We start from the raw sequence: 22,567 nt of genomic DNA, 5'->3' as shown, positions 1-22,567 counted from the left end.
AAAATATCCAGGGAAAATGTGAAAACTTTTTCACGCCAAAACAAACACGCATGCACGCATGCACACGCGCACGCACGCACGCACGAATGCACGCACGCACACACACACACACACACACACACACACACACACACACACACACACACACACACACACACACTCTTTCTCTCTCTTACACAAAGTGAGTGCTGACCGTTGGAGGCTGAGAATAGATGTTCCAAGAAAGATGCAGTTGATGTAACTATTATTTTTCCTCTCTTTCTGCTCTGCTCTCCCCTGGTTCATGTTACACCTATCTCGTCTTCTTCTCCCTCCTCCTCCTCTGCTGCTGCTCTCTCATTTCTCTCTATTCATCTCCTCTCTCAGTCGCTCTTCTTCCTCCCCTTTCCTCTCCTCTGACTAGGCTCAACTCACTCCAGTATTTTTAGTATTTGTGAGTAGGCGTCGCCAGGTCCTTATGAATTTTCATGGGTTTGTTTAGTGTGTAGGCTGACACGCTGCTCTTTCCCTTTCTCTCCATCTCCCCCTCTTCTTCTATCTATCTCACTCTCTCACATATACAATCACAACAGTTTAAGAACACAACTGGTCATGCAAACACACACACGTGTTAAGTGTGTAGGCTGGCTGCTGGTTAATGAGGATGTTTAAATTCTTGGAAAGAGCCAACAGCCTACAGCAGGCCTGTCAAAGTCAGCGCTATCACCCTCATCGTCCGCCATCATCCTCTGCTCTGTCTCTTCTCCCGGACTTATGCATCATGTTTTTCTTCTGACTCCTCTCCAGCCGTGAGGTTGCTCAGATACAGAGGTTCCTAATCCAGGAAATTAAATATTTTCATTTATCTGTCTAATCTTACATCTCTACAGTGTGTCTATATGTGTGTATAATTGGTATTACATGCATATGTATGTTTGAGTGTTGGATGTTACTTCAAGGGTACAAGAAACATCTATTCTGCTCCTGTGTGTTACAGTTATTACATTACCAGCCTGGCATGTAGGCCAGCTTAATTCTATGAATTAATAAGAGGCAGAGACTTATGTCTGAGTGTTTGCTGTTACTCTTTCCATTAGATACAAGCATATGGATCACGTCAGGAAGAATTAGGCCGCTGTGGTCCTCACACCTCGTCTCAGAGGAAGCAACACACAGACGAGCACACACACATATGCACATAATCACACACTCTTAAACGCGCAAGGACGTATAGGTCTATCTGCTCAATAGTCTAGTGTGATGTTTTCCATGCGAGTCATTTAAAAAAAAGTCTGGACGGCTGCAGCGGGACTCCTCCCCTCTTTTTGTCCTTTCCCCTCCTTCTCCTCTAGCTGCAGCTGGTCTATGGCTTGTGACAGTTCTGATTTTCACAATGCATAAATGTGTGTGTGTGTGTGTGTGTGTGTGTGTGTGTTTGTCTATGTGCTCCTCTCTTCTTCCCTCTCCTGTCCCACATCAGCCTAGATTAGAGCGTCCGTCTCCTGAGGGAGACAAAAATATAAAAATAAAGCTTTTTACCAGAACACTGATCTAAACACACACACACACACACACACACACACACACACACACACACACACACACACACACACACACACACACACAAGCGCACACACTCACACACTCATGCTAAGGGCGCATCATGAAAGCCTTCGGAGAGTGGGGCAGAGAGAGCCCTTTGCAGCAGAATCCCAAAAAGCCCTTTTAGTAGTCAGCCGACTGCAGAGAGAGAGAAATAGATGGGAATGTCGTCAGCTTTGCAGGTATTTGGTCATAAACCAAAGGATTGGACAAACGAAATGTGACCTGATGATGGCACTAGATGGGAAGTTAAGGACTCATAAAAGTTATTAAAATTCATCCTGGGGGGAACATAAATGTTTAAACTTCATGGTAATCAATCCAATTTTTGTTGAGAGGTTTCACTCAAAACCACAAACGTAAACCTCACGGTGGTGCAGGAGGAAAAGTCAGGAGATCACCAAAGTCATTAGGATTCATCCTCTGGGGATCATTAATGTCTGTATAAAATTTCATGCTAATCCATCAAAAAGTTGTTGAGATATTTTAGTGTGGACCAAGGCATTGGGCCAACCATCAGACCCACACTGCCATCCCTTGAGCCATGCTGCTAGCAGAGCATCCAGACCAGAATTCATTCATTAACAACTTATTAACTCAACTTATTAACGGCAGACATGATGGCTTATTAGAAAGTGAGGAACCTCTGACTTACAGACTTTCTAATGAGCCATTAATTTTACAGTTATGTTATCAATAATTAAGGCAACCCAAAAGTTGAAAGTTAATTTCCTTGGACCTTAGAAATAGTCGTCTGACCAAATAATCTTGAGTCACGGTCTGGTGTGTATCCTCCTACATGGCTTAATCTTTTTTTTATTATTATGAATGAGTCATCTTTAATTACAGGTTTGACATAACCCCTTTTTTTAAAGAGCAGCAGAGCATCCTTGACAACTTATCAGAAAGTGAGAAACCCACAGCGTACCCACTTTCTAATGAGCCTTCAGGTCTCCAGTTACAGATGTTAGTCATTAAAGGAATAGTTCAACATTTTGGTAAATACACTCACTTGTCTTCATGCAGAGTTAGCTGAGAGGATTGATACCACTGTCTGTACAGTAAATATGTAGCTAATGCTAACAGCTGTTTAGCTTAGCATTTAGACTGGAAATGGGGGAAACGGAAAACCCGACTTTGTCCTAAGGTAAAAGAAAATCAACCTACCAACACCTCTAAAGCTCACAAATGATCACATTAAGTCTGTTTGTTTAATCTGTAAAGTGTTCAAGTTGGCGAAGTGTTCCTGGTTTAAGCTTCATATTCCATCCGCCAATAGCTTATTACTGTTCTATAAAGCATTAATAATTGTTTTATTAACCATTATTAGTTTAGTTACACAATAGATACAAAAGATGAATTAACAAGACCAAGACAAGTAGAAAAATGTAACCTTTACTTATTTACAGATTGTACAGAGGTACTGAGTGACAAGGTAGTATTTACAACACAACTAGTAGCTTAGAAACCCCTGAACTTATACACAAGTGAGATTCACGGCAGGGAGACCCGGAGGACTACACACCAACGCACTCCTTTCACCCAGTACTGTATATAATATGTGGACACCTGGACCAAACTTCCACATGTTCCTCGACGGCGGCTGGCGTTGTGCAGGAGCCAGCTGGGCGCCATATTGGTGACATCGCAGGCCGAGAGTCGGGAGTGTTTAAGCATCTGGGGCTCCAGTCAGATATGGTGCACAAACCAAGGTGGAGGGGAACGTTGGTACATGTAGCCTCAGTAGGTCAACTCAGGGACAACTCTGGTGTTGCAGCAAAATAGGTACCACCAAAAACACAAGCACGTCATGCAATTTAAAAAAAATCAAACAAAAGGTTGGTGTAAAAATCTGTGTGATGGTGGACGTACAAAACTCATTCTACATGCTCTCTTAACCACAACAGCACAGACGCAACATGTGTGTGTGTGTTTGCGTGTGTGCGAAACTGTATTTGTGCTGTATGAGTAAGAGCCGGGTCAAATGTTATGTGTGGGACGAAGGGAAGAGAGTACAGAAAAGTACGCACACACACACACACACACACACACACACACACACACACACACACACACACACACACACACACAAACACGCACACGCACACACCACAAACAACCTCTTGTTACACATATCATCCTCTGTCTTATGTAAATGCCTGCACGGTGTAAAATGCATGTGCACACACACACACGCGCGCACGTGCACACACACACACACACGCACAAACACACACACACACACACACACACACACACACACACACACACACACACACACACACACACACACACACACATACACGCTCACACTCTGAGGTGAAACAGCACAGACTGGTAGTGGAAGAGAACTACGTGGGTGGGAGGGGGTTCGTATTAACCACACAGGCTGGACTATCATTATTCATTGAGTGTGATTCAGATGAGAGACCCAGCTATGTGTTGCTAGTTAACTGGTTAGCTGAGCGGGATGGTTAACTAGTCTGTTAACCCAGCAGTGAGGACTGTACAGTAAGGTCCCAACCAACAACACACCAGAGGAAAAATAAAATCACACAAGAATCTAAAAACATGCAGTCTTTTTTTTCTTTAAAGAAGCAGAATAAAAAGCCACATTGTTATTGAAATGAATTCAACACTTAATACCATTCAAATCAAACAAAAGAAATCAGTTTCTAACATTTAAAAACAAAGATTTCTCTGTACAGAAGTATAATATTGCAACCTGATATTGTGCATATAACTCACACACCAAACCTGTTAAGATTACCAAAAGAGGGGCAGCGTTCACCATTCAAAAGGTGCATTTTTTTGTTCAAACTGTCTTGCATTCTTTGCAGCCAATATATATAGATATATGTATGTGTGTGTGTGTGTGTGTGTGTGTGTGTGTGTGTGTGTGTGTGTGTGTGTGAGTGAGAGAGAGAGAACAGAAAGAAAATAGAGACAGATGCTGAGCTAATGGGATATCAAATCATTCCATCAAAATCCTTGTGCTAAAAAAAAAATCAATGCCCTTACTCAGTAGATTATGGATTTCTAGAACACTCATACACGCAATGTTAGCTTGTCAAGTTTGTGCATGTGTGTGTGTGTGTGTGTGTGTGTGTGTGTGAATGTTGCCTCTGTAATGACTCACTTTGCAAACGCTCTGCTTTGCCACGTGACTCTCTGCTGAAACACAGCGCTATGTTCTCGCCAACAGAGAGCCACACAAGTATCAGCTACTCTCGTCCAGGAGTATCAATTTGATGAGTAAATCTGCAACAGTGATGCACTCAGCCTCTGAATTCACTACGGAAACATTAAAACGGGCCTCAAGTTCTTCTGTTTAACATAAAAAATTATTAGAAAAAAGTACTGTATCCTACGAGAGCCGGTGTTGAATTTGAGGAATTCTTACTAGTGATATAAAGTGATTTCCAACAATATGTTGAGTTTTAAACACCATGACTGAACTTTATTCTTCTGATACTCAATCTACTCTATAATAGATGGAAATTGGGAAGGAGCAAAAAGTAAGTAAGGAGTATTTAAGAGAATTAACAAAAGCTGATGAAGGAAGAAGGTAAGGCTAGAAGGAGGGACGAGCACAGTAAAAGTGAAAAAAGAAGAGAAATATTAAGAGTTGTTGTTGTGTATACTGTATAATGCTGTACCCATTATCTAACACTGTAAAACGTCTGACCTCACAATGGAAACTTAATGGTGCCCTAAAACCCAATGTCAAAGAGAAATAAGAGAAAAGAAAACTTAATATTCATATTTTTCAGTATAAAAGTGTTTTTGGTCGAACGTCTGTGTTAGGTGGCAGGGTATAAAATCTACAAAGTGCACAAAGAGAAGCTATCTCATAGCTTCAACACACACACACCCACCCTAAACTACTATCCTAGACTACTGCGTATGTGCATGTGTGTGTGTGTGTGTTTATGTGCATGTTATGTGTGTGCGTGTGTGTGCATATTTGACCCTGTATAGGAGTTTAACTGTAACACAGGGCAGTAGGAAGCATGCAGTATGACCTGAAGGCTAGCTAAGAGAGGAAGCAAGGGTGCTATACTGTACTGTATGTCTCTAGATCTAGAAACACTAGAACACACACTCTCGTCCTGATAGGCTTCGACTGGCGGCCACGTTTGGTCCACTTTTTGGAATGTTCAATTAACTGACATCAACAATAACAAACAGTCTGTAGTTTTACTCCCCTCCCCCCCATGTGTGTGTGTGTTCGAGTGTTTGTACATCTGGGGGCAGGAGCTGATACGCTTCTTAGACCTGTGTCCTGACCAGCTGCCCGCCTCCCAGTTCAATTCTAGTCTATTACAAATATAGTAATTTCCATTTAGTCAGCGACTACTCTAGTGTAGTTTACTACTCTTTAAGCCATGCTGGCAGTGCAGTTTGGAGGCTCAGACAACATATGGGTTGACCGAAGAAATCATAGTGCAACAGGAGAGTCCTGGAGTGGGGCAGGTGTGTTTAGCTGAAATATATGTGTGTCTGTGTGTGTGTGTGTGTGTGTGTGATCTCAGAAAGAAAGGGGTTTTCTGTGTGTCCCCTTCATCTCCAAGAGGTTGGTGAGAGGGCAGGACAAGTCGGCTCGTGTTCCAAACACACTGTTGTATCTTCCATCAGATCCCACTGTTGGCGTTAAACTCCGTGCACAGTGTCCCTCTTATTCCACCAGGGATTCGATCGGTCTTGTCAGCCGTATTGATAGTCTGTGCCTCGTTGGCCTTAGCTTGAGGCTAGTACACACACTCACACTCTTCATCTTGTATTGTGCCTCCAGGTGTCCCTGTGGCCCCAACCCTGCCCCATAGAGGGTGTGTTAAAGAATGATTTATTTACTCTTTACTTAGCATCCCCATTAACCTTTTATCCTTCCCGTCTTTCACCCATGTGTGTGCGTGTGTGTGTGTGTGTGTGTGTGTCAGTGTGTCTGTATGTGTTGTGCTTAGAATCAGAGCTGCCTGGTCCGGTCACACACACCTCTGTCTTGCATGCGTGTGTGCTAGTGTGTTTCAGTGAGAGTAAGTGTGTTGCGTGTGACTCTCAGACGTCAGACTCAATGCTGGGCATGCGGCGGTAGAGCCGGGGTCTGTTGCCACCTGCGCTCGAGGCTCGTGGCGCTGTCACATAGTTCATTGGCTGAGCGGCGGCAGGTGGGACCATGTAGGCCACCACAGGGGGCTCCTGTTGAGGGTAGAACACCTGTTGGTCGACAAGGCCGCCATGCTGGTTGTTGTGATGGCTGCCATGGTTACCTAGTGTAAGCGACAGCGGCATTCGCTGCTTATAGAGCTCGTGGGCGGAACTTCTCTGTGGCATGCGTGTGACAGCCTGGAGGGAGGGATCTCGTTGTGTCGTGCCAGGAGCTGACTGGAGGAAAGGGTTGTGAGAGGGGCGATCAGGGAAGAGACTCTTTGAGCGCCGGGGGAGGGGCATAGGGGCGTCCAGACTGTGGTGGTGGGAGGGTGACGGAGAGGGGGGGCTGCGGCTGCTGAACGGACGATCCGAGCGCATTGTGAGAACATTAGCATAGGCCCCCTCGTCCAGGGTCAGCTCCCTCTCCCTATCTCTGTCAGGCAGGCTCAGCCCCCGCAGGTGGGCGTGCAGCTGCGACTGACGCTCGGGAACGCCGTCCGGAAGCACGTTCTCGTAGGAGTGCTGACGACTCAGCTGAAGGTGTTGGGCCGACGAGGAGGTGGGGAGAGGAGATGGCGAGGAAGGGGAGGGCTCGAAGGGGTTGACTAGCCCGTCCCCTTCGCCCACCAGGCCCAGCTCGCTCTGGGGAAGGTAGTGTGTAAACATGTCCCCGCTGTGTGGGTGAGTGTGTGTGTGGGAGTAGTGTGAGTGCAGGTGGTCTTCGCTGATGTCGTACAGGTTTCCCAGGTGGGCGCAGGCATCACAGCGAGCCTGCGGTGAGCGGACAGTGTAAAGGCCGGAGTAACCGCTCAGCTTGGTCAGGCAGGAGCGACAGTGGCCGGGCCTGGCGCTTTGTGTCCCCTGTCCTGCACCTGGAGCTTCGAATGAACCTCCGGCTTTGTCCTTCGCACTGCAGGGAGAGAGGATGACACTGATTATACAAAAAAAAAAAAAACTATAAAAAAGCACTTGAAACATGGTCATGGTGTTCATTTTCTGCTGAGCATGATACCTGCTGTGTGTGTAGGTGCTATATTTCTTGTCCTTCAGGGAGTGCAGGTCAGCCTCTGCGCTGTGACTGTGGTGCAGCAGGCTGGCACTCAGCTGCAAAATGGGTGCATCCGCCTGGTGGGAGAGTGTGTGACTGTGTGAGTATGTGTTGTCAGGTGGAAACAGGTCAGGGGGGTAACTGTGGTCGTCACCTCCCCCCTGGCTGTCTCGCTGGTAGGGCGGAGCAGAATGGAGACTGGCCTGGTCTGAGTCAATGGAGTAGATCTTGGATCCTCCACCCCCACCTCCTCCTCCTCCCCCAACCCTCTTCCTCAGCTGATTGATAGGCTTGAATCCACCCCTCGCCGCCATGGAATCAGAATCTTTGTGTGATGGCGGCCGGCTGGAGCACTCTGAGATGTCAGAGTGTGGCGGTTCTTCAGGCAGGTAACGCTGGCTCTTCATTGGTGGAGGTCCAGGTCCAGATGCTGGGACGGGGCTTGGGCCAGGAGATACGACAGTAGGCTGGGTCTTCAATGTCTCCACACTTTTCTTCCATAGGGCTCGAGGTTTAGAGGCCTGTGGACCAGCGGAGACGGCTGGCCCGGCGAGGCGGGTCTTGCCGTTGTCGTTGGTGATTGACAGCTGGGGCTTGTTGGGGCTGGTTTGAAGAGGGGGGGCTTTTTGTTGCACAGGAAATGGCGCAGCATTGTTAAGGAGGTTTTTGTGTCGCCCGGACAATGACAAGAAACTGTGCGGGCCAGCGGCGTTGCTATAGAGACCAGGACCCTTCTGGGGCAGACTATGGAGTGAGTTACCTAGGAGACAAGAAGAGATGCACCTCAGACAACAAATACAATGGATGGATGTTTGGATGGATGCTCAGCAAGTTAGCTGATTTATTATCTACTGCCCTGGCATGCTGTGTGTGCCATCTAATGTGTTTCTAATCATGAAGCAAGCTTATACATGACAGTCAATCTGACTACAGTCTGGAGTCCACAACAAGGTGAAAGCAGTCACCTTTAGATATGCAAACGTAGACTGTAAAGAAAAGGCAGGGTGACTTCTGAACATGTGATCAATGTTATCACAGGTGCCATGTTTGCGAGGGTACTATCTATGAATTGTGTGGTATTGTGGTAAATGTTATTTAGAATATACACTGTAAGGTGTACTGCGTGTAAAAGAGTTATATTACCTTTCCCCGTCATCACATCTAGGATGTTAGGCTGCAAGACTACAGTGTTGCGTTTGGGAGAAGACAAAGCCATGGACTTGGCGGACTTGAGCAGATGCAGCATGTTGGCTTGAGGACTAAAGTCCAGCTCAGGATTCTTTTTCTTCATATCTATATGAACACCATGGATACAGCTCCATATACCCTAAGAGGAGGAGCGGAGATGAAACAAAAAGAATGAAAAGGAGTGGCAGAGAGGAGAGAGATAAGGGAGATAATAGAAGAGTTATTTCCCATTCCAATGACTTCACAAGAATAAAGTTCAAACATGCAAAAGACTAATTTCCTTGTGTGGTAAATTAAAAGAGACCTCTGCATCCTCTTCTGCGGTGCCTTTACTGCAAACCTTAACCTCATTTTGTTTTGTAATGTGGCAAGAAGAGATAATCGCCACTTTTTTAGATTAACTGCTTTTATAGGTGCCTAGAAAATTAAATTTAGGTGATGATGTCAGTAGAGGGGGCCTTTGAGTGCAAGGAGATGTTCTTCCTGGAGCCACTTAACCTCCAGCATCGCCCATCGCACATCGAGAGACAGACACACAGACACACAGACACAGACACACAGACACAGACACACACACACACACACACACACACACACACACACACACACACACACACAGACAGACGCCACACTCTTTTTGTAAAACATTTAATGTGTGAAATGCTGCTCATCTGGAATAAAAGCCCTGCATAACACAGAGACATGACATATGAATAATGAAAAAATGGTCTGTCTGGAAGTGCCCATTTCTTGTGTGTGTGTGTGTGTGTGTGTGTGTGTGTGTGTGTGTGTGTGTGTGTGTATGTGTGTGTGTGCGGGCGCACACGTCTGTCTGCCTGTGTGGTCAAATCCATCTCTCACCTCGCTGCAGCTCTTAGAATTTTAAACTTTGTTAGACCAGTCTTATGTATGTGACTGTGGGTGAGAGAGAAAGAGAGAGAGAGAGAGAGAGAGAGAGAGAGAGAGAGAGAGAGCTGTGTGCATTGTCCATATGAGCGTGTGTTCACATCATCCTCTTAGCGGTTTGATTCCTCTATCCAGCAGTCCATATGTGCAGCAGTGAATTCATCTCTACCTCAGCTGGGCTCTACAATCACACTATCCCCCTCTTTCCTCTTTTATCACACACACACACCCATACTTTCTAACTATTAACTGTAACTGCAGTGTGTTGCTCAGACATATGATTCTCACACAGATGTGTATTTTGTCTTAACTGAAACCATCGTGTAACAGACACATTTCAGCCATTCACACAACTAAAAGTCCTTTTTCTGTGTTACTGTTTGCATTTTCATAGCATCTGAAGAACCATGAAGATTAGGCAAATTAGACTGCTTTGTTTGAGATGCAATTTATGCACACAACAAGACAGACAACAGAGTAATCATTTCAGTAATTTACTGTGTGATGTTTGAATTGATGTTGTTAAAAACTACAAAGGCTTGACGGCTGTCTTCAAAGTCGCAATAATGGACATCATTTCTTTTCCTGTTCTTTTTCTGTTTCAGTATGGAACCACATTGAGACAATTTGCAAATACAGTTAAGCTTTGTTTCTCTTGCTGTTTCTCTGTGTGTTTAGCCAGCTCTTTTTTTATTTTATACTCTTTAAGAGTAGTCTGCAAGTCAGCATCAACGGAAATACATTACTGGGATAAAGCCTGACATGTCACATGTCCCTCCCTTCTCGTTATCTCCGCTAGCAGGGGTTAGCGCCACCCAGGACGGTTGTGATTGGTTTAAAGAAATATAAACAAGCTGCGTGTTTTAACCCCCAATCCCTGAATATATAGGTGGAGTAGCCAGACCATACTCCAGCGCTGACACAGCACTGTAGTGATAGGTCTGGCAACACAAGACTAGCTTAACAGTTCAAAGAAACCCTATTATGCTTTTTGGGGGATTTTTTCCCCCGTCTTTTAGTGTGTTATATAGTTATACAGTTTTTCAACTGCCTGAAAATGGCTAGCCCACATTCCTGTTTGAAATTCCTCACTTAGTAATGTCATTGATTGAGAAAGCCAGCCCAGTTTTTCACATGTGCTGCCCATAGGTGCTGCCTAAGCAAGCACAGCCCACCCAGTGACTTGTTTGAATTTGGTTGACCAATCACAACAGAGTAGGAGAGCTGACCAATCAGAGCAGACTAGGCATTTCAGGAAGGCGGGCCAAAAGCTCAGACAGAGTGTTTCAGGCGGAGCCACTGTAGCAATGGGCAGAATGGGAAACATAACATGTTTTTTTTAAAATAAGAATTTAAGAATTTAAACCTATTCTAGTAGACCCAAAGAGTACAAATATGAGGCTAAAAATGAGTATAAAAGGGGCTCTTTCATCAATAACCTGATATCCTGATGTCCTGATATTGATATTGCAACAACGTGTGCTCTCTTACAGTCCCAATCAATGCTGTACATCAGTTTTTGCACTCTCGAGGATGGTGTTTGATAAGTAAGTGGTGTTCAGCACTGCAAATTCTACTGGCAACATCTGAAGGTACTACGTCAGAAGCAGAAGGGGGGAAACACTGGACCATGTTCCTGCAGTGAAAAATATTTCATTTCCTTCTCCTCACCCTGCTGATAGTGAATAGCAGACCCGGCCTCCCAGTGCAGACACCAGTAAAGCAGTATCTTAGCCTCCAGTAGAAAAGGTGTTCAGAGATAAAGGTGAGGATGGCGAGGCCCATGGCTGTGGCCAGCATGTAGAAGACACCTGCCATGTTGTCTATGTCCAGCTGGCTAGACATCACCTCATTCTTCTCATTGTGGCAGATCCCTGTCAGCCACTGGGCCTCCAGCTCCTCCATCTCCCCTGTTGGAAAGGTAGAGAAAAAGGCAAAGTGAAGGTTTAAGAAGGCAGCAAGTAGGGGCGAGGGATGGAATAAGAGAAATAAGGATGGTCAGCAGAGGTGTGGTGGGAAAAAGTGCATTTCATTACGATGGAGAAGGGAGGAGGGGAGTGAAGTGAAGTGGTAAATAGATCGTAATGAAAAGGAGACAGGATTTGGAGTGAAAAAAAGTTGTAGGAGGAGGGAGAAGAATTGATAGTGATGGAGTGATAAGGAAAGATGGGATGAATTCCTATCAGACTGAGTGTGTTTGTGTGTTGCATGCGCACACGGGTATTTGCCCTGAATAAAAGGGTTCGGGTGTGAAGGGAAGCACTTTAGTGGTTTCAGCAGTTTGATTTCTGTCGGCCCTTTCCTTTTTTTCCCCACTTGCACCATCTCACAACTTATTATACAGAACAATCTGGAGGAGCAAACATAACAGGACACAGTGGGCGCACACACACACACACACACACACACACACACACACACACACACACACACACACACAAACACAAAGAGTAATGATGATGAAATGGGCTGTTAAGACTAGCCCCTGATAGCTTTTGGACAGAAGGAGGGAGGAGAGGGGCTGTGTGGAAAGCTGAGCAATGGCACAACTGAAAGAATACTTAATGCCTGGAACATAAAAATCTTAAACCTCAATGTAGTGTGACAGATTGTGCAGAATGTGGATGCGTGCGAGCGCCTCACCATCTCCTATGATGCCCAGTATGGCCAGATCAACATGGCGTTTCCAGTAAGATCCTTTCTGCAGGGCGATACCGTAACCTGTGGTGGCAAAGATGTACCCGCTGCCGATGGTGACCAGCTTACAGCCGTCGTCTCTGCCAGCCATGTAGTTCAGCACTGCAGCGTCGTAAATGAAAGCATCCAGCTTTCTGTAAGAGAACACATATTCTAGATTTACTATCTAGACCACACAACTTTCAGACTGTATAATAAAACAGTTTTGAGGATTACACTATTTGGTTTCTTGTTAAGAGTTAGGTGAGAGGATTGATACCGCTCTCATGTCTGTCTGTTAAATGTTAAGCTAAAGCCAGGAGACAGTTAGCTTAGCATGCAAACCACAATGTGTCATTTTTACACTTTGATTATAAACTGAGATGATGTAAGATGTAACGTGAATTAGTGATTAGTGAGTCGATCTTAAGAGGTGGGATTTTGTTACTGTTGTACAAAGCCAGGCTAGCTGCCCCCCCTAAAAATATGTTATCTCAAATCTATTTAAAATGAAAAAGCTTTTTAATTCCATGTAACATCAACAACAATTATAATGTATTTGGGGTTTGTCTTCATTTGATGGTAAAATAAGATGGGACATTTGATACCTCAGGCTTGACTATTAAAGACCACAACACTGTTAAGAGAGAGACTCATGTAAATACAGTGTTGTGCCAGTAATAATGTTCCTCAGATCCATCAACAAACCAGCTGGATTACTCACAACGCTCTGTTTTCTTGAAGCTGAAATTCTCACACAGATCAGATTTGGACTCTGTGACTGAGAATACTGTCCGGTGTTCACACTGGTACAGTGAATATTTACACACATGAGGATGTCTTTGTTCGCACTGAGCTATAATCTTTTACTCGCAGGTTTTGTCATTATTCTGACATGACAAGCTGAATTCTAACTAAGGGGCGAGAATTTGTATCAGACGCAACAATCCCCCACAACAATCCTCCTATGTGGGCCTGAAGCATCTGAGCTCAGCAAAAACAGAAGTGTGATGTATGACTGTTAACCAAACACAATGTGACAAGGAGTTGATATCACCACTCTATATAGCAGCAGAAACCTTTTTTTAACTTCTTTATCAGCAAAACAATGTTTTATATTATCCAATGAATAAACCCTGGTGCTAATCAATCCTCCTGGGGCTCTCCATGTTAGAAATGTATGTATGCATAAATATTAAACACTTTGAATTAAACTGTTCACCAAAGGCCATGTGTTAAAGGTAGTCATTGAGTATCTGTTGTTGAAAAAAAGAGAAGTCTGTTCATTTAAGATTCATTAGCGTATAGAGCATTTAAAATGTGTCACAGCCTATTGCATACCTTTTACAAGAACATTTCTTTCAGCCTAGACAAGCAATTTTGCTGAAGAATTGAATTAAAGACTGAGGATTCTGCTGAACACATTCATTATACAGTTTTCATGTTGTATAAACAAAGCCTATTATATGATGTATGAGAAACAAACATTATCTATCTGATATACAGTATCAATAAAGTAATTGCAGAGAGGGAAAAGCAAAAAGTAAAATTATATTTGGAGAAAAACCCCAAAAGATCAAAGCACACACAAAATTAATGAACAAATAAAAGCAGTGCAGCCATCCTTCCATTAGTGTGTGTTTAGGAGGGAAAATAAAGGTAGCATACTCCAGAACAAATTACACTCTCCCTGTTTTGGCAGCTCCCTCTTTCCAGCAGCAACCAGACTTAATAATGAGCACTTGCTTTTTACTGTCAGTGACAAAAACACTGAGCACAAGTTCTGCAGCATTTTAGCATAGTGCTGGGCTCCCATGGGGCTGAGTTTCTGTGTGATGCAATGCCTTTTTTGTTTTGTTTTCACATGTTCTTATTCATACAAGCTGTCTGCAAACAGAATTAGCCTCTCAGGTATAATAAATCTCAACTTGGCATGAGTTGACTTGATAAGTTTACAGTACCCAGACTTGAGGGTGGCCAGTGCATCATGGACACCAGTCTGATGGTATTTGGTCATGTACTGATGCATATCTGGATAGTTCTTTCTGATGTTGCGCTCAGTGCTGCCGTTGGGAACCGTCCCGAAGCGAAATGGAGGGGAATAGGAGTATGGACTCTGGAACTGCAGGGAGAGAAATAAGGAGAGCAAAAGAGAGACATATTGTTTAAAGAGGGAACTGACAGGAGAAGACAGGTGCACAAAAGAAGAAAACATAAAAACAAAGAAGCTAAACGACAAAGAGCAAGAGGGAGAGACAGCAAGAAGAGAAAAAGGAAGGGAAGGAAGGGAGTCCAAGAAAGAAAGAGATGGAGCAAAAGGGTTTAAGTGAAGGAGAGACACAGGGAGAGGAGAGAGAGTGAGTGACAAGAAGAGACGGAGGAGAAAGGAGGAAGGAGAGACAGTGGAGTGGACTCATCAGTCATCATCATTGTGTGTCCAGTCTAGCGTAAGACTGGCTGGGGTTCTGCTGACACTGCCAGCCACTGCAAACTACACACACATCCCATCACACACACAGACACACACACACACACACACACACACACACACACACACACACACACACACACACACACACACACATACATACGTCTTTGATCTTTGCAGCCTGTGTGTGTGTTTGCGCGCCCCTGGGTCTGCTGTGCTGGCAGTGTTACTGTGGTGACAGCTACGGCCAGAGGGTTTGGGCTGTTGAAGCCCAAGGGCGCTCCCTGGTGAGTCCTGTCTGGCCGCAGGGCTGGCATCCATTACAAGAGCAACCCTGACTGTGAATGTGTTTAGTTGTGTGTGTGTGTGTGTGTGTGTGTGTGTGTGTGTGTGTGTGTGTGTGTGTGTGTGTGTGTGTTTGTGTGTTTCTACGTGTGATCGCACCTTCTTGTCAGACAGTCCGGTGACTTGATCCACAAACTCTTCCTGGATCATGAAGGCAGCCAGGTTGGCAGTGTAGGAGGCCAGGAAGATGACGGCAAAGAAGGCCCACACTGATACGATGAACTTACTGGTGGTGCCCTTTGGGTTCTGCACGGGTACAGAGTTGTTAAACACCAGACCCCACAGCAGCCAAATGGCCTTACCGATGGTGAATGATGGACCATGTGGGTCTGAGGGAGAGAAGCAGAGGAAGAAATGAAAAAGAGAAAGTGTAAAACAGACTATGTGCTAAAGAACCAAGAAAGGCCAAGGCAGGTAAAGGAGTATAAAAATGTAAAGTCACATTTTCAGCTGATATTATGAGGCTGATTTTGGGGTTAAAAACAGCCAGCCATGTAATAATGTAATAGTGTACTTTACAATATAAATCATTCTCTTTCCCTGAAATTCCTGCCTTACTGTTGCCTACCAGCAGCTGAAAACAGAGGCTCTAATTTTTGCAAAGTATCATGCATGTCACCAGGGACGGACTGGGACAAAAATTCGACCCTGGCAATTCCGGCCCAATTTCAGACAGGGACATTATTTGCTTTACTATTGCAAAATCCAGGCTCACGTTAGATTATGGCACCAGCAGCATGACGCACACTTACAGGTTTTCATAATTAAATAATACACACACTGGAGCAATTCATAAAACCTTCAAATAAACTACCATGACACCAACTTTGAATATAATGGAAATGCTTGCATATTCAAAACATATTATTATATACTTAAACACCCAAAAAACCTAAGTACGAAGACATAGCGGATCAGAGGCAAGCTTTTATTTTGAAAAGAAGAAGCCGGACCGCACCAGATGGGAGGCTCCAGGATGCAGCCGTACAGTCTTGCATATTTTTGTCAAACTAGTGTGATACGCCAGTGTTGCCGCATTTTTTTCTTTTTTCCAGCGGCACAAATCGGCCCAAGAGTGCATCAGCCCTTCTGGGATTCGCCAGAACTGCCAGATTGCCAGTCCGCCTATGCATGTCACCATCTTTTTAACTACAAACAAACTTCCAAAAGTGAAGTTAAAACAAAGAGTTTTATGATCCAGTTTGAGGGCATCATGCTTCCTCCAGAGGGGTGACATTGTAAATATAATGTGACAGTATTATTGACTTTTTGTTCATGCCTTTTAGACTTATATTATGGAGAGAAGAAGAAAAAAAAAACGAGATTTAGACCTGCTACTGTGATGCTGCATGCAGTCATTTGCACCTGAAACACACCACAAAACGCAAGTCAAGAGGTTCAACTGTCATTCACTTTCACTTGAAAACAGGACGGTTTATTTCAAACAGGGTCATAATTGGTAAGTTGCACCACTGCAACACAACAAAGAAAAAAAAGGAAAGAGAACACAACTTGATCTCATGCCAATCTCAATTATGTACAGTAAATATTGAAAAAGTAATTGAGAAAGGTTGCCTGCAATCACATAGTGACAGCGGACTCCAGGAAGTTACTGCTCCCTGCTAAGAAATAGTCTGCCACATAATCCAAAATGTTTTTACTTCTCAGTTTTGCACAGATTAAACAAATCAGATATAACATGTTAATTAGTATGCTTTAGAGGTGCCGGTAGACTGATTATGTTATCTTTGGACGGAAGCGCGCCAGCTGTTTCCACCTGTTTCCAGCCTTTGTGCTGAGCGCTAAGCAAACCAGCTTCATATCGCTTATCGTACAGACAGTAGAGTGGTATCAATCTTCTCATCTAACTCTCATCAAGAAAGCCAATAAGTGTATTTCCCGACAATGTTGGACTATTCTCATAAAGATACACTGTTCTCCTGGAGGTGAAACACATTATTTGTAAAAGAAAATGTAGTTATAAAACATTTTACATTTGTTGTTCAATCAGTGTGTAAAGTGAAAATTTAGGAAAAAAAATACGGAACTATGTTCAGGTGTGATTAAAGAAAAATTCCCTTGCACACCTGGATCGACCTTTAGGTCATTAAAATGTTAAATTAATCTAAAATGTAATTCTGTGTGATCACATCATTAATCTCCAATTTACAACAAGCAGGGCAGCTCCAGGTGCTGTTTTTTTATTTTTTGATGATGTGACTAGCTTTAGGAGAGAATTGTTAATGCTGTGTAACACGAAGTGAAACGTCTAAAGTCGGGGTAATAAAAGGTCACTTCTTTTTGCTCCAGGGGAAGCTAGGATCTTTGCTTCTTGCTCCTGGGAGAAACGATTGGTGTCATATTCCTGATTGTGTGTGTGTAAGCCTACCTTTGCCTTGGGCCAAGTTGCGGTTGAAGCCCAGCGGACTGACAAACTCAAAGAGGAAGACGGCGATGGCTGTGACAATGAGCAGCATCACAAACATCATCACCCAAACTGATGCACTGAAGGGCTCTGAGAGGGGAGAGAGGGGGGGGGGGGACAGGGGACACACACACACACACACACACACACACACACACACACACACACACACACACACACACACACACACACAGAGTTAAAGCGAAATTGAGTATATGAGACACAGTGGAGGAGCAGGAGATGCGTAAAAAAGTGAGGGGTGGAGAGAAAGAGGAGACAGAGAGTCGGAAAAATAAAGGAGACAGAGAAAAAGAGATGAAGTGAGGACCAGACGATAGTGAAGACACAGAGAGGGGAGGAAGGGAGACAGACGGTGTGAGAAAGGAGGGGAGGAGAGGGAGAGTTAGTCACAGAGAGTTTGACGGAGCACATTTCCATATTTCTCATTATTCCCTTGGATGAGAGCTGAGAGAGGGAGAGGCCTGGGGCGGGGGAGATGGTAGAGGAAGAGGGGAGAGAGAGAGAGAGAGAGGAGAGAAAGACAGAGGGGGAGAGAGAAGAATCAAAATCCGAGTGATCTGATGTGCCCTGCTGTGGGCATGTGTATGTGATCTATTTGTGTGTGATCTGTGCTTGTGTGTGTGTGTGTGTGTGTGTGTGTGTGTTTGTGATCTGTGCGTGTGTGTGTGTGTGTGTGTGTGTGTGTGTGTGTGTGTGTGTGTGTGTGTGTGTGTGTGTGTGTGTGTGTGTGTGTGTGTGTGTGTGTGTGTTTGGTGTGTAGCAGGGCAGGAGTTCAGAGAGTGGGATGAGTGCCAGAGACATTGGACCCAGACAAATTGTGTGTGTGTGTGTGTGTGTGTGTGTGTGTGTGTGTGTGTGTGTGTGTCTCACTGTATGTCTAAGTATGTGACTGCCAGGGTTAGCCATCCCTGAGAGATTGTGCACTGAGGTGCCTTTAATATGAATGTGAGAGATACTGAACCATCACTGATACCCTGGTGCAGGCTCAACACAGTCACACACATGCATTTAATGTGCTTTCATCTACAGTAAATACACACACACAAGACAGTCACCCCTTAACATATATATGCCCAAAGCACATTCATTCTCTCACACTATTCAATACGCAAACGTCCTAATATATTTGTGCAGTATCACACCCCCCCCCCCCCCCCCTTACACATACTCACATACTGACACATGGCTTGATACACAGGGACCAACACACGCACGGTCCAAAACATCCCCTCGTTCCCTGTCTCGCTCGAATGACAATACAAGACATTAGGCAAGCACAGAGGAGCGCTTCAGTTTCTAGTCATGTGAACAACTGGAGGAGAGGAATAGGAGGCGGAGGAGGAGAGATGAGGAGAGAATATTATCAAGAATGCCTTGTCTGAGCTGACTTTTTAAAAAACAGCTGGCACACTCCACTTCCTCCATTCTGCTAGAAATATTAATGTGCTTATGGTGTTGAGGCCCAGATACAGTCAGAGTACAAGTGGATTTTGGTCAGCATACATTGTCTGAATAAAATATTCCATTTTGTGTGCAGGATTTTGCCAACATGTGAGCACCTCCCTTTTTTTGCTCCCAGTTGTCTCACTGGGGGACAGACAGAGGAAAAAGAAGAAAAAAGAAAAAAGTATGGTCAAGGAATACAAAGAGAAAGATAGATTTACCGAGGAAGGCAGAAGGAGAGACGGTCCCATTGCTACGTGACACCATGACACTGATGCCAGTCTCTACAAAGGGCACAGAGAAGTCAATGGCCTCTGACCTCTCCTCATTGATGGTCAATGAACCGACTGCCATCACCGCCTTCTTATACACCACCTGGTAGACAGAGAATAGAATAGTTACAGTGGGTGCATAACTCACTACCTACACTGACAGAAATATAACGCGCTCTGTGAATATTTAGACAACATCATAGAATCCGTCTTTAATATGTTCCTTCTTTTTTTTTGGGATGTGAAATATCACAGTGACTGAGGGTATAAGCTCAGCATGTCAGCTATAGTTGCAGGGCATTTTCAGCCATATCAGATGAAAAGTAAAAATACAGCTGTTGTTTTCATTGTGCCACCATTTCTGGGTGTTTGAATGTATTCTGACAGATGGCATTCTTCACATAAAGATGTAGTTTTTAGTACGCAGTAAAATGTTGTTTCTTTTTCAGGTTTAATTGTCTAATTGTCTCCTAGTGGTCTGCTCTCATAAACATTACCACAAACTATGGATCATATTGTCAGCTTTCATTATCAGGCATTTTATGTATCACGTTCAACCTTTAGGGACTTTACTGTGAAAGCACTTAGTTTTAATTTCATCGGATCTTGAATAAGTAATGTCCAGAAATGATAGTGATCAAGTGAGCATCAAGGTATCCTGCTCTGTGAAGAGCTTGTAATCTGTACTCGTAAATAGTTATTTGTATGGAATTTAATAAAGAAATAAGAAATATTACTGACCATATAAATTATGGTAAAAAGAGTGTAGTGCCTCACAAGTGATCATATTTGAAAACATAAACCTTTATTACTCCTACTTTAGAATCAAACAATGATATACAATAAGTCCCAATGTGTATTAAAAGATGTGTGAGTCAATTTAGGAGTGATAGCAGCTTCCAATCCTGTGCGTTCAGGTTTGGTGGTGGTGTTTACAACAAGCATAAGTCTGGCGATATTCCATATTTTTCTAAAAAGGCAACAAATCTCATGAAAAGAGCAAAACCAACAATGAATTGATTCTTCTAAGAAGTATTGTCTCTGTATCTTAAGCCTGATATACTGTAGCTTATTCCTTCGTGCCACAGGCCTCCATTGTTGTCTAAAAACACATCCTTTCTCTAGTAGGAACAAATGGGTTTACAGCTCAGTGCCAAAGACAGGGAAGGGAATTGTTAAAACAAGCTTTATCACCAGCCTTTAATCATTACATTTAATAATAACTCCATGTAGAGTCTAAGTAAAGGAAGGAACAAGCATATGTGATAATGATATCTAATGTGCCATTTTAATAAATAAATATTTTAAATATTGCACATTTATTTGCTTTTTTGCCGAGACTTAGACAAGAGGATCAATGCCACGCTCATGTATGTCCTTTACTGTTGATGTGACGTTACTGCCAACAGCTGGACGGAACCAGGTTAGAGGTTTCCCCGTTTCCAGGCTTTATGCTAAGCTAAGCTAATTGGCTGCATTCTGTAGCTTTGTGGTATCAATCTTCTCATCTAACTAAATTAGCATATTTTCCAGTAATTACATAGAAAGTCAGAGAGACAGACTGATATGGTATTGTAGTAAGAGACAGACAAGTAGGAAGTACCTCTCCAACCATGCCGTTCCACACATTGTTGATCTTCTTTCCGTGTTTTCCATTTGTGACCAGGTACAGGTCATAAGTGAACTTGACGTTCCTAGCTATCTTCTTTAGAATGTCAATGCAGAAACCTTTGCAGCACTGCTTAATGTAGGAACCTCCTGATGTGCTGTTACTGCAACACACACACACACACACACAATCAACAATTAGGTCAAATATTTTATATTAAGAAGACATTTCAGTGTTATATAGACGATTGTGTGGAGTGTGAGTGTAACTGTACTTTTGCCGCCTGCTCGCTCCACATCTGGTGGTTCCATCAAACTGTAAAACTAGAATTATGACAGTGCAGAGTAACCATAAATACTGCTGAAGGGCAGAGAGCGCTTGTATGGAGTTTGTGAGTGTGTGTATGTGTTTCCCTCAGGTGCCTGAAAACACATGGGTATTGAACAGATGCTGCCGGGCTTTAAATAGAGCTGGGCTCTGCAGAACAACCAACTCACATGATTAAAATATCAGCTGTCCTTCCCCTTGTCTGTCTTCTCATTCCTTTAAGCTGTCTTTTTCCCATACTCCTGTGGGTTTTACCGATTATGTCCGAAAGGAGGTACTTCTCTAAAACTCACAGCCTACCTACTGTACATACACACCGCAGCCATACAGACAGGATGCACAGAATGGAAACAGATGTTTAAATAAATCTTTCTGACAGCCCTCCCCGTGGACCTTGGAGATGTGAACTAAACTGCATTGCTGGATCAACTGATACTCATAATCTATTAAACTCTACCAAGTATTACCATGAAAACTTTATTCCGCTCCCATGTCATCCATCTCTGATGTACTGAAGCATGTATGGATTGGAACAGTAACTCTATGACCTATTCACTTGCCATTTTAGCCGACTCCGATTCAAGAGAAAGTTCTTAAAGAACTGAGAGATTCACACACAGAGAGCGACTGTCAAAGAACTGAATCATCAAAGGATTAAAATATATTTTTAGCAGCAGTCAACTGTATCTGCAGCACAACACGATGTGCGTGTGAGAATGTGTGTGTCTGAGAGAAAGAGGGAGAGAAAGAGCATTTTATTCATACATACGTGCATGTGTGTGAGTCTGTGTATGTACAGTATGTGCCCCAGGTGTTCTAATGCACACATAATGTACACATTAGCTCTTCCCAGCTGAGCACTCTCTGTGTCCTTATGTCACTATGTAAACACACACACACACACACACACACACACACACACACACACACACACACACACACACACACACACACACACACACACACACAGCGACAACAACAGACTAACTGTTTGATTCATGTCGTGCTTTTATAAAAACAACTGCACACAAATAAGTAGCCAAGTAGTGACTGAGTATATGTAGCAATTATTTGTAATGTACTACTTAAGAGTGCAATGAAAAATGTAGACATTGTATGCAGCACTTATGGATGGTTGGATGTATGT

At 43.7% G+C, this 22,567-nt stretch overlaps 1 protein-coding gene across 1 annotated transcript in view; it reads right to left on the bottom strand.

The window, feature by feature from the left end:
* Positions 1-6,639: 6,639 nt before the first annotated feature.
* The window catches only part of grin2ab (glutamate receptor, ionotropic, N-methyl D-aspartate 2A, b), a 107,107-nt gene continuing 91,179 nt past the window's right edge, over positions 6,640-22,567 (bottom strand). The window contains exons 11-20 of the mRNA XM_078276358.1: positions 21,088-21,256; positions 19,434-19,587; positions 17,713-17,838; positions 15,423-15,652; positions 14,512-14,672; positions 12,518-12,705; positions 11,546-11,784; positions 8,924-9,107; positions 7,745-8,540; positions 6,640-7,642 (exon numbers count right to left, since the gene is read on the bottom strand). Coding sequence (XP_078132484.1) covers positions 6,640-7,642; positions 7,745-8,540; positions 8,924-9,107; positions 11,546-11,784; positions 12,518-12,705; positions 14,512-14,672; positions 15,423-15,652; positions 17,713-17,838; positions 19,434-19,587; positions 21,088-21,256 — 3,250 coding nt within the window. The remainder of the gene's footprint in view (positions 7,643-7,744; positions 8,541-8,923; positions 9,108-11,545; positions 11,785-12,517; positions 12,706-14,511; positions 14,673-15,422; positions 15,653-17,712; positions 17,839-19,433; positions 19,588-21,087; positions 21,257-22,567) is intronic.

Source organism: Sander vitreus, chromosome 2 (genome assembly GCF_031162955.1).
Source record: "Sander vitreus isolate 19-12246 chromosome 2, sanVit1, whole genome shotgun sequence".
Classification (NCBI taxonomy): domain Eukaryota; kingdom Metazoa; phylum Chordata; class Actinopteri; order Perciformes; family Percidae; genus Sander; species Sander vitreus.
This window is presented reverse-complemented; position numbering and strand designations above follow the sequence as displayed.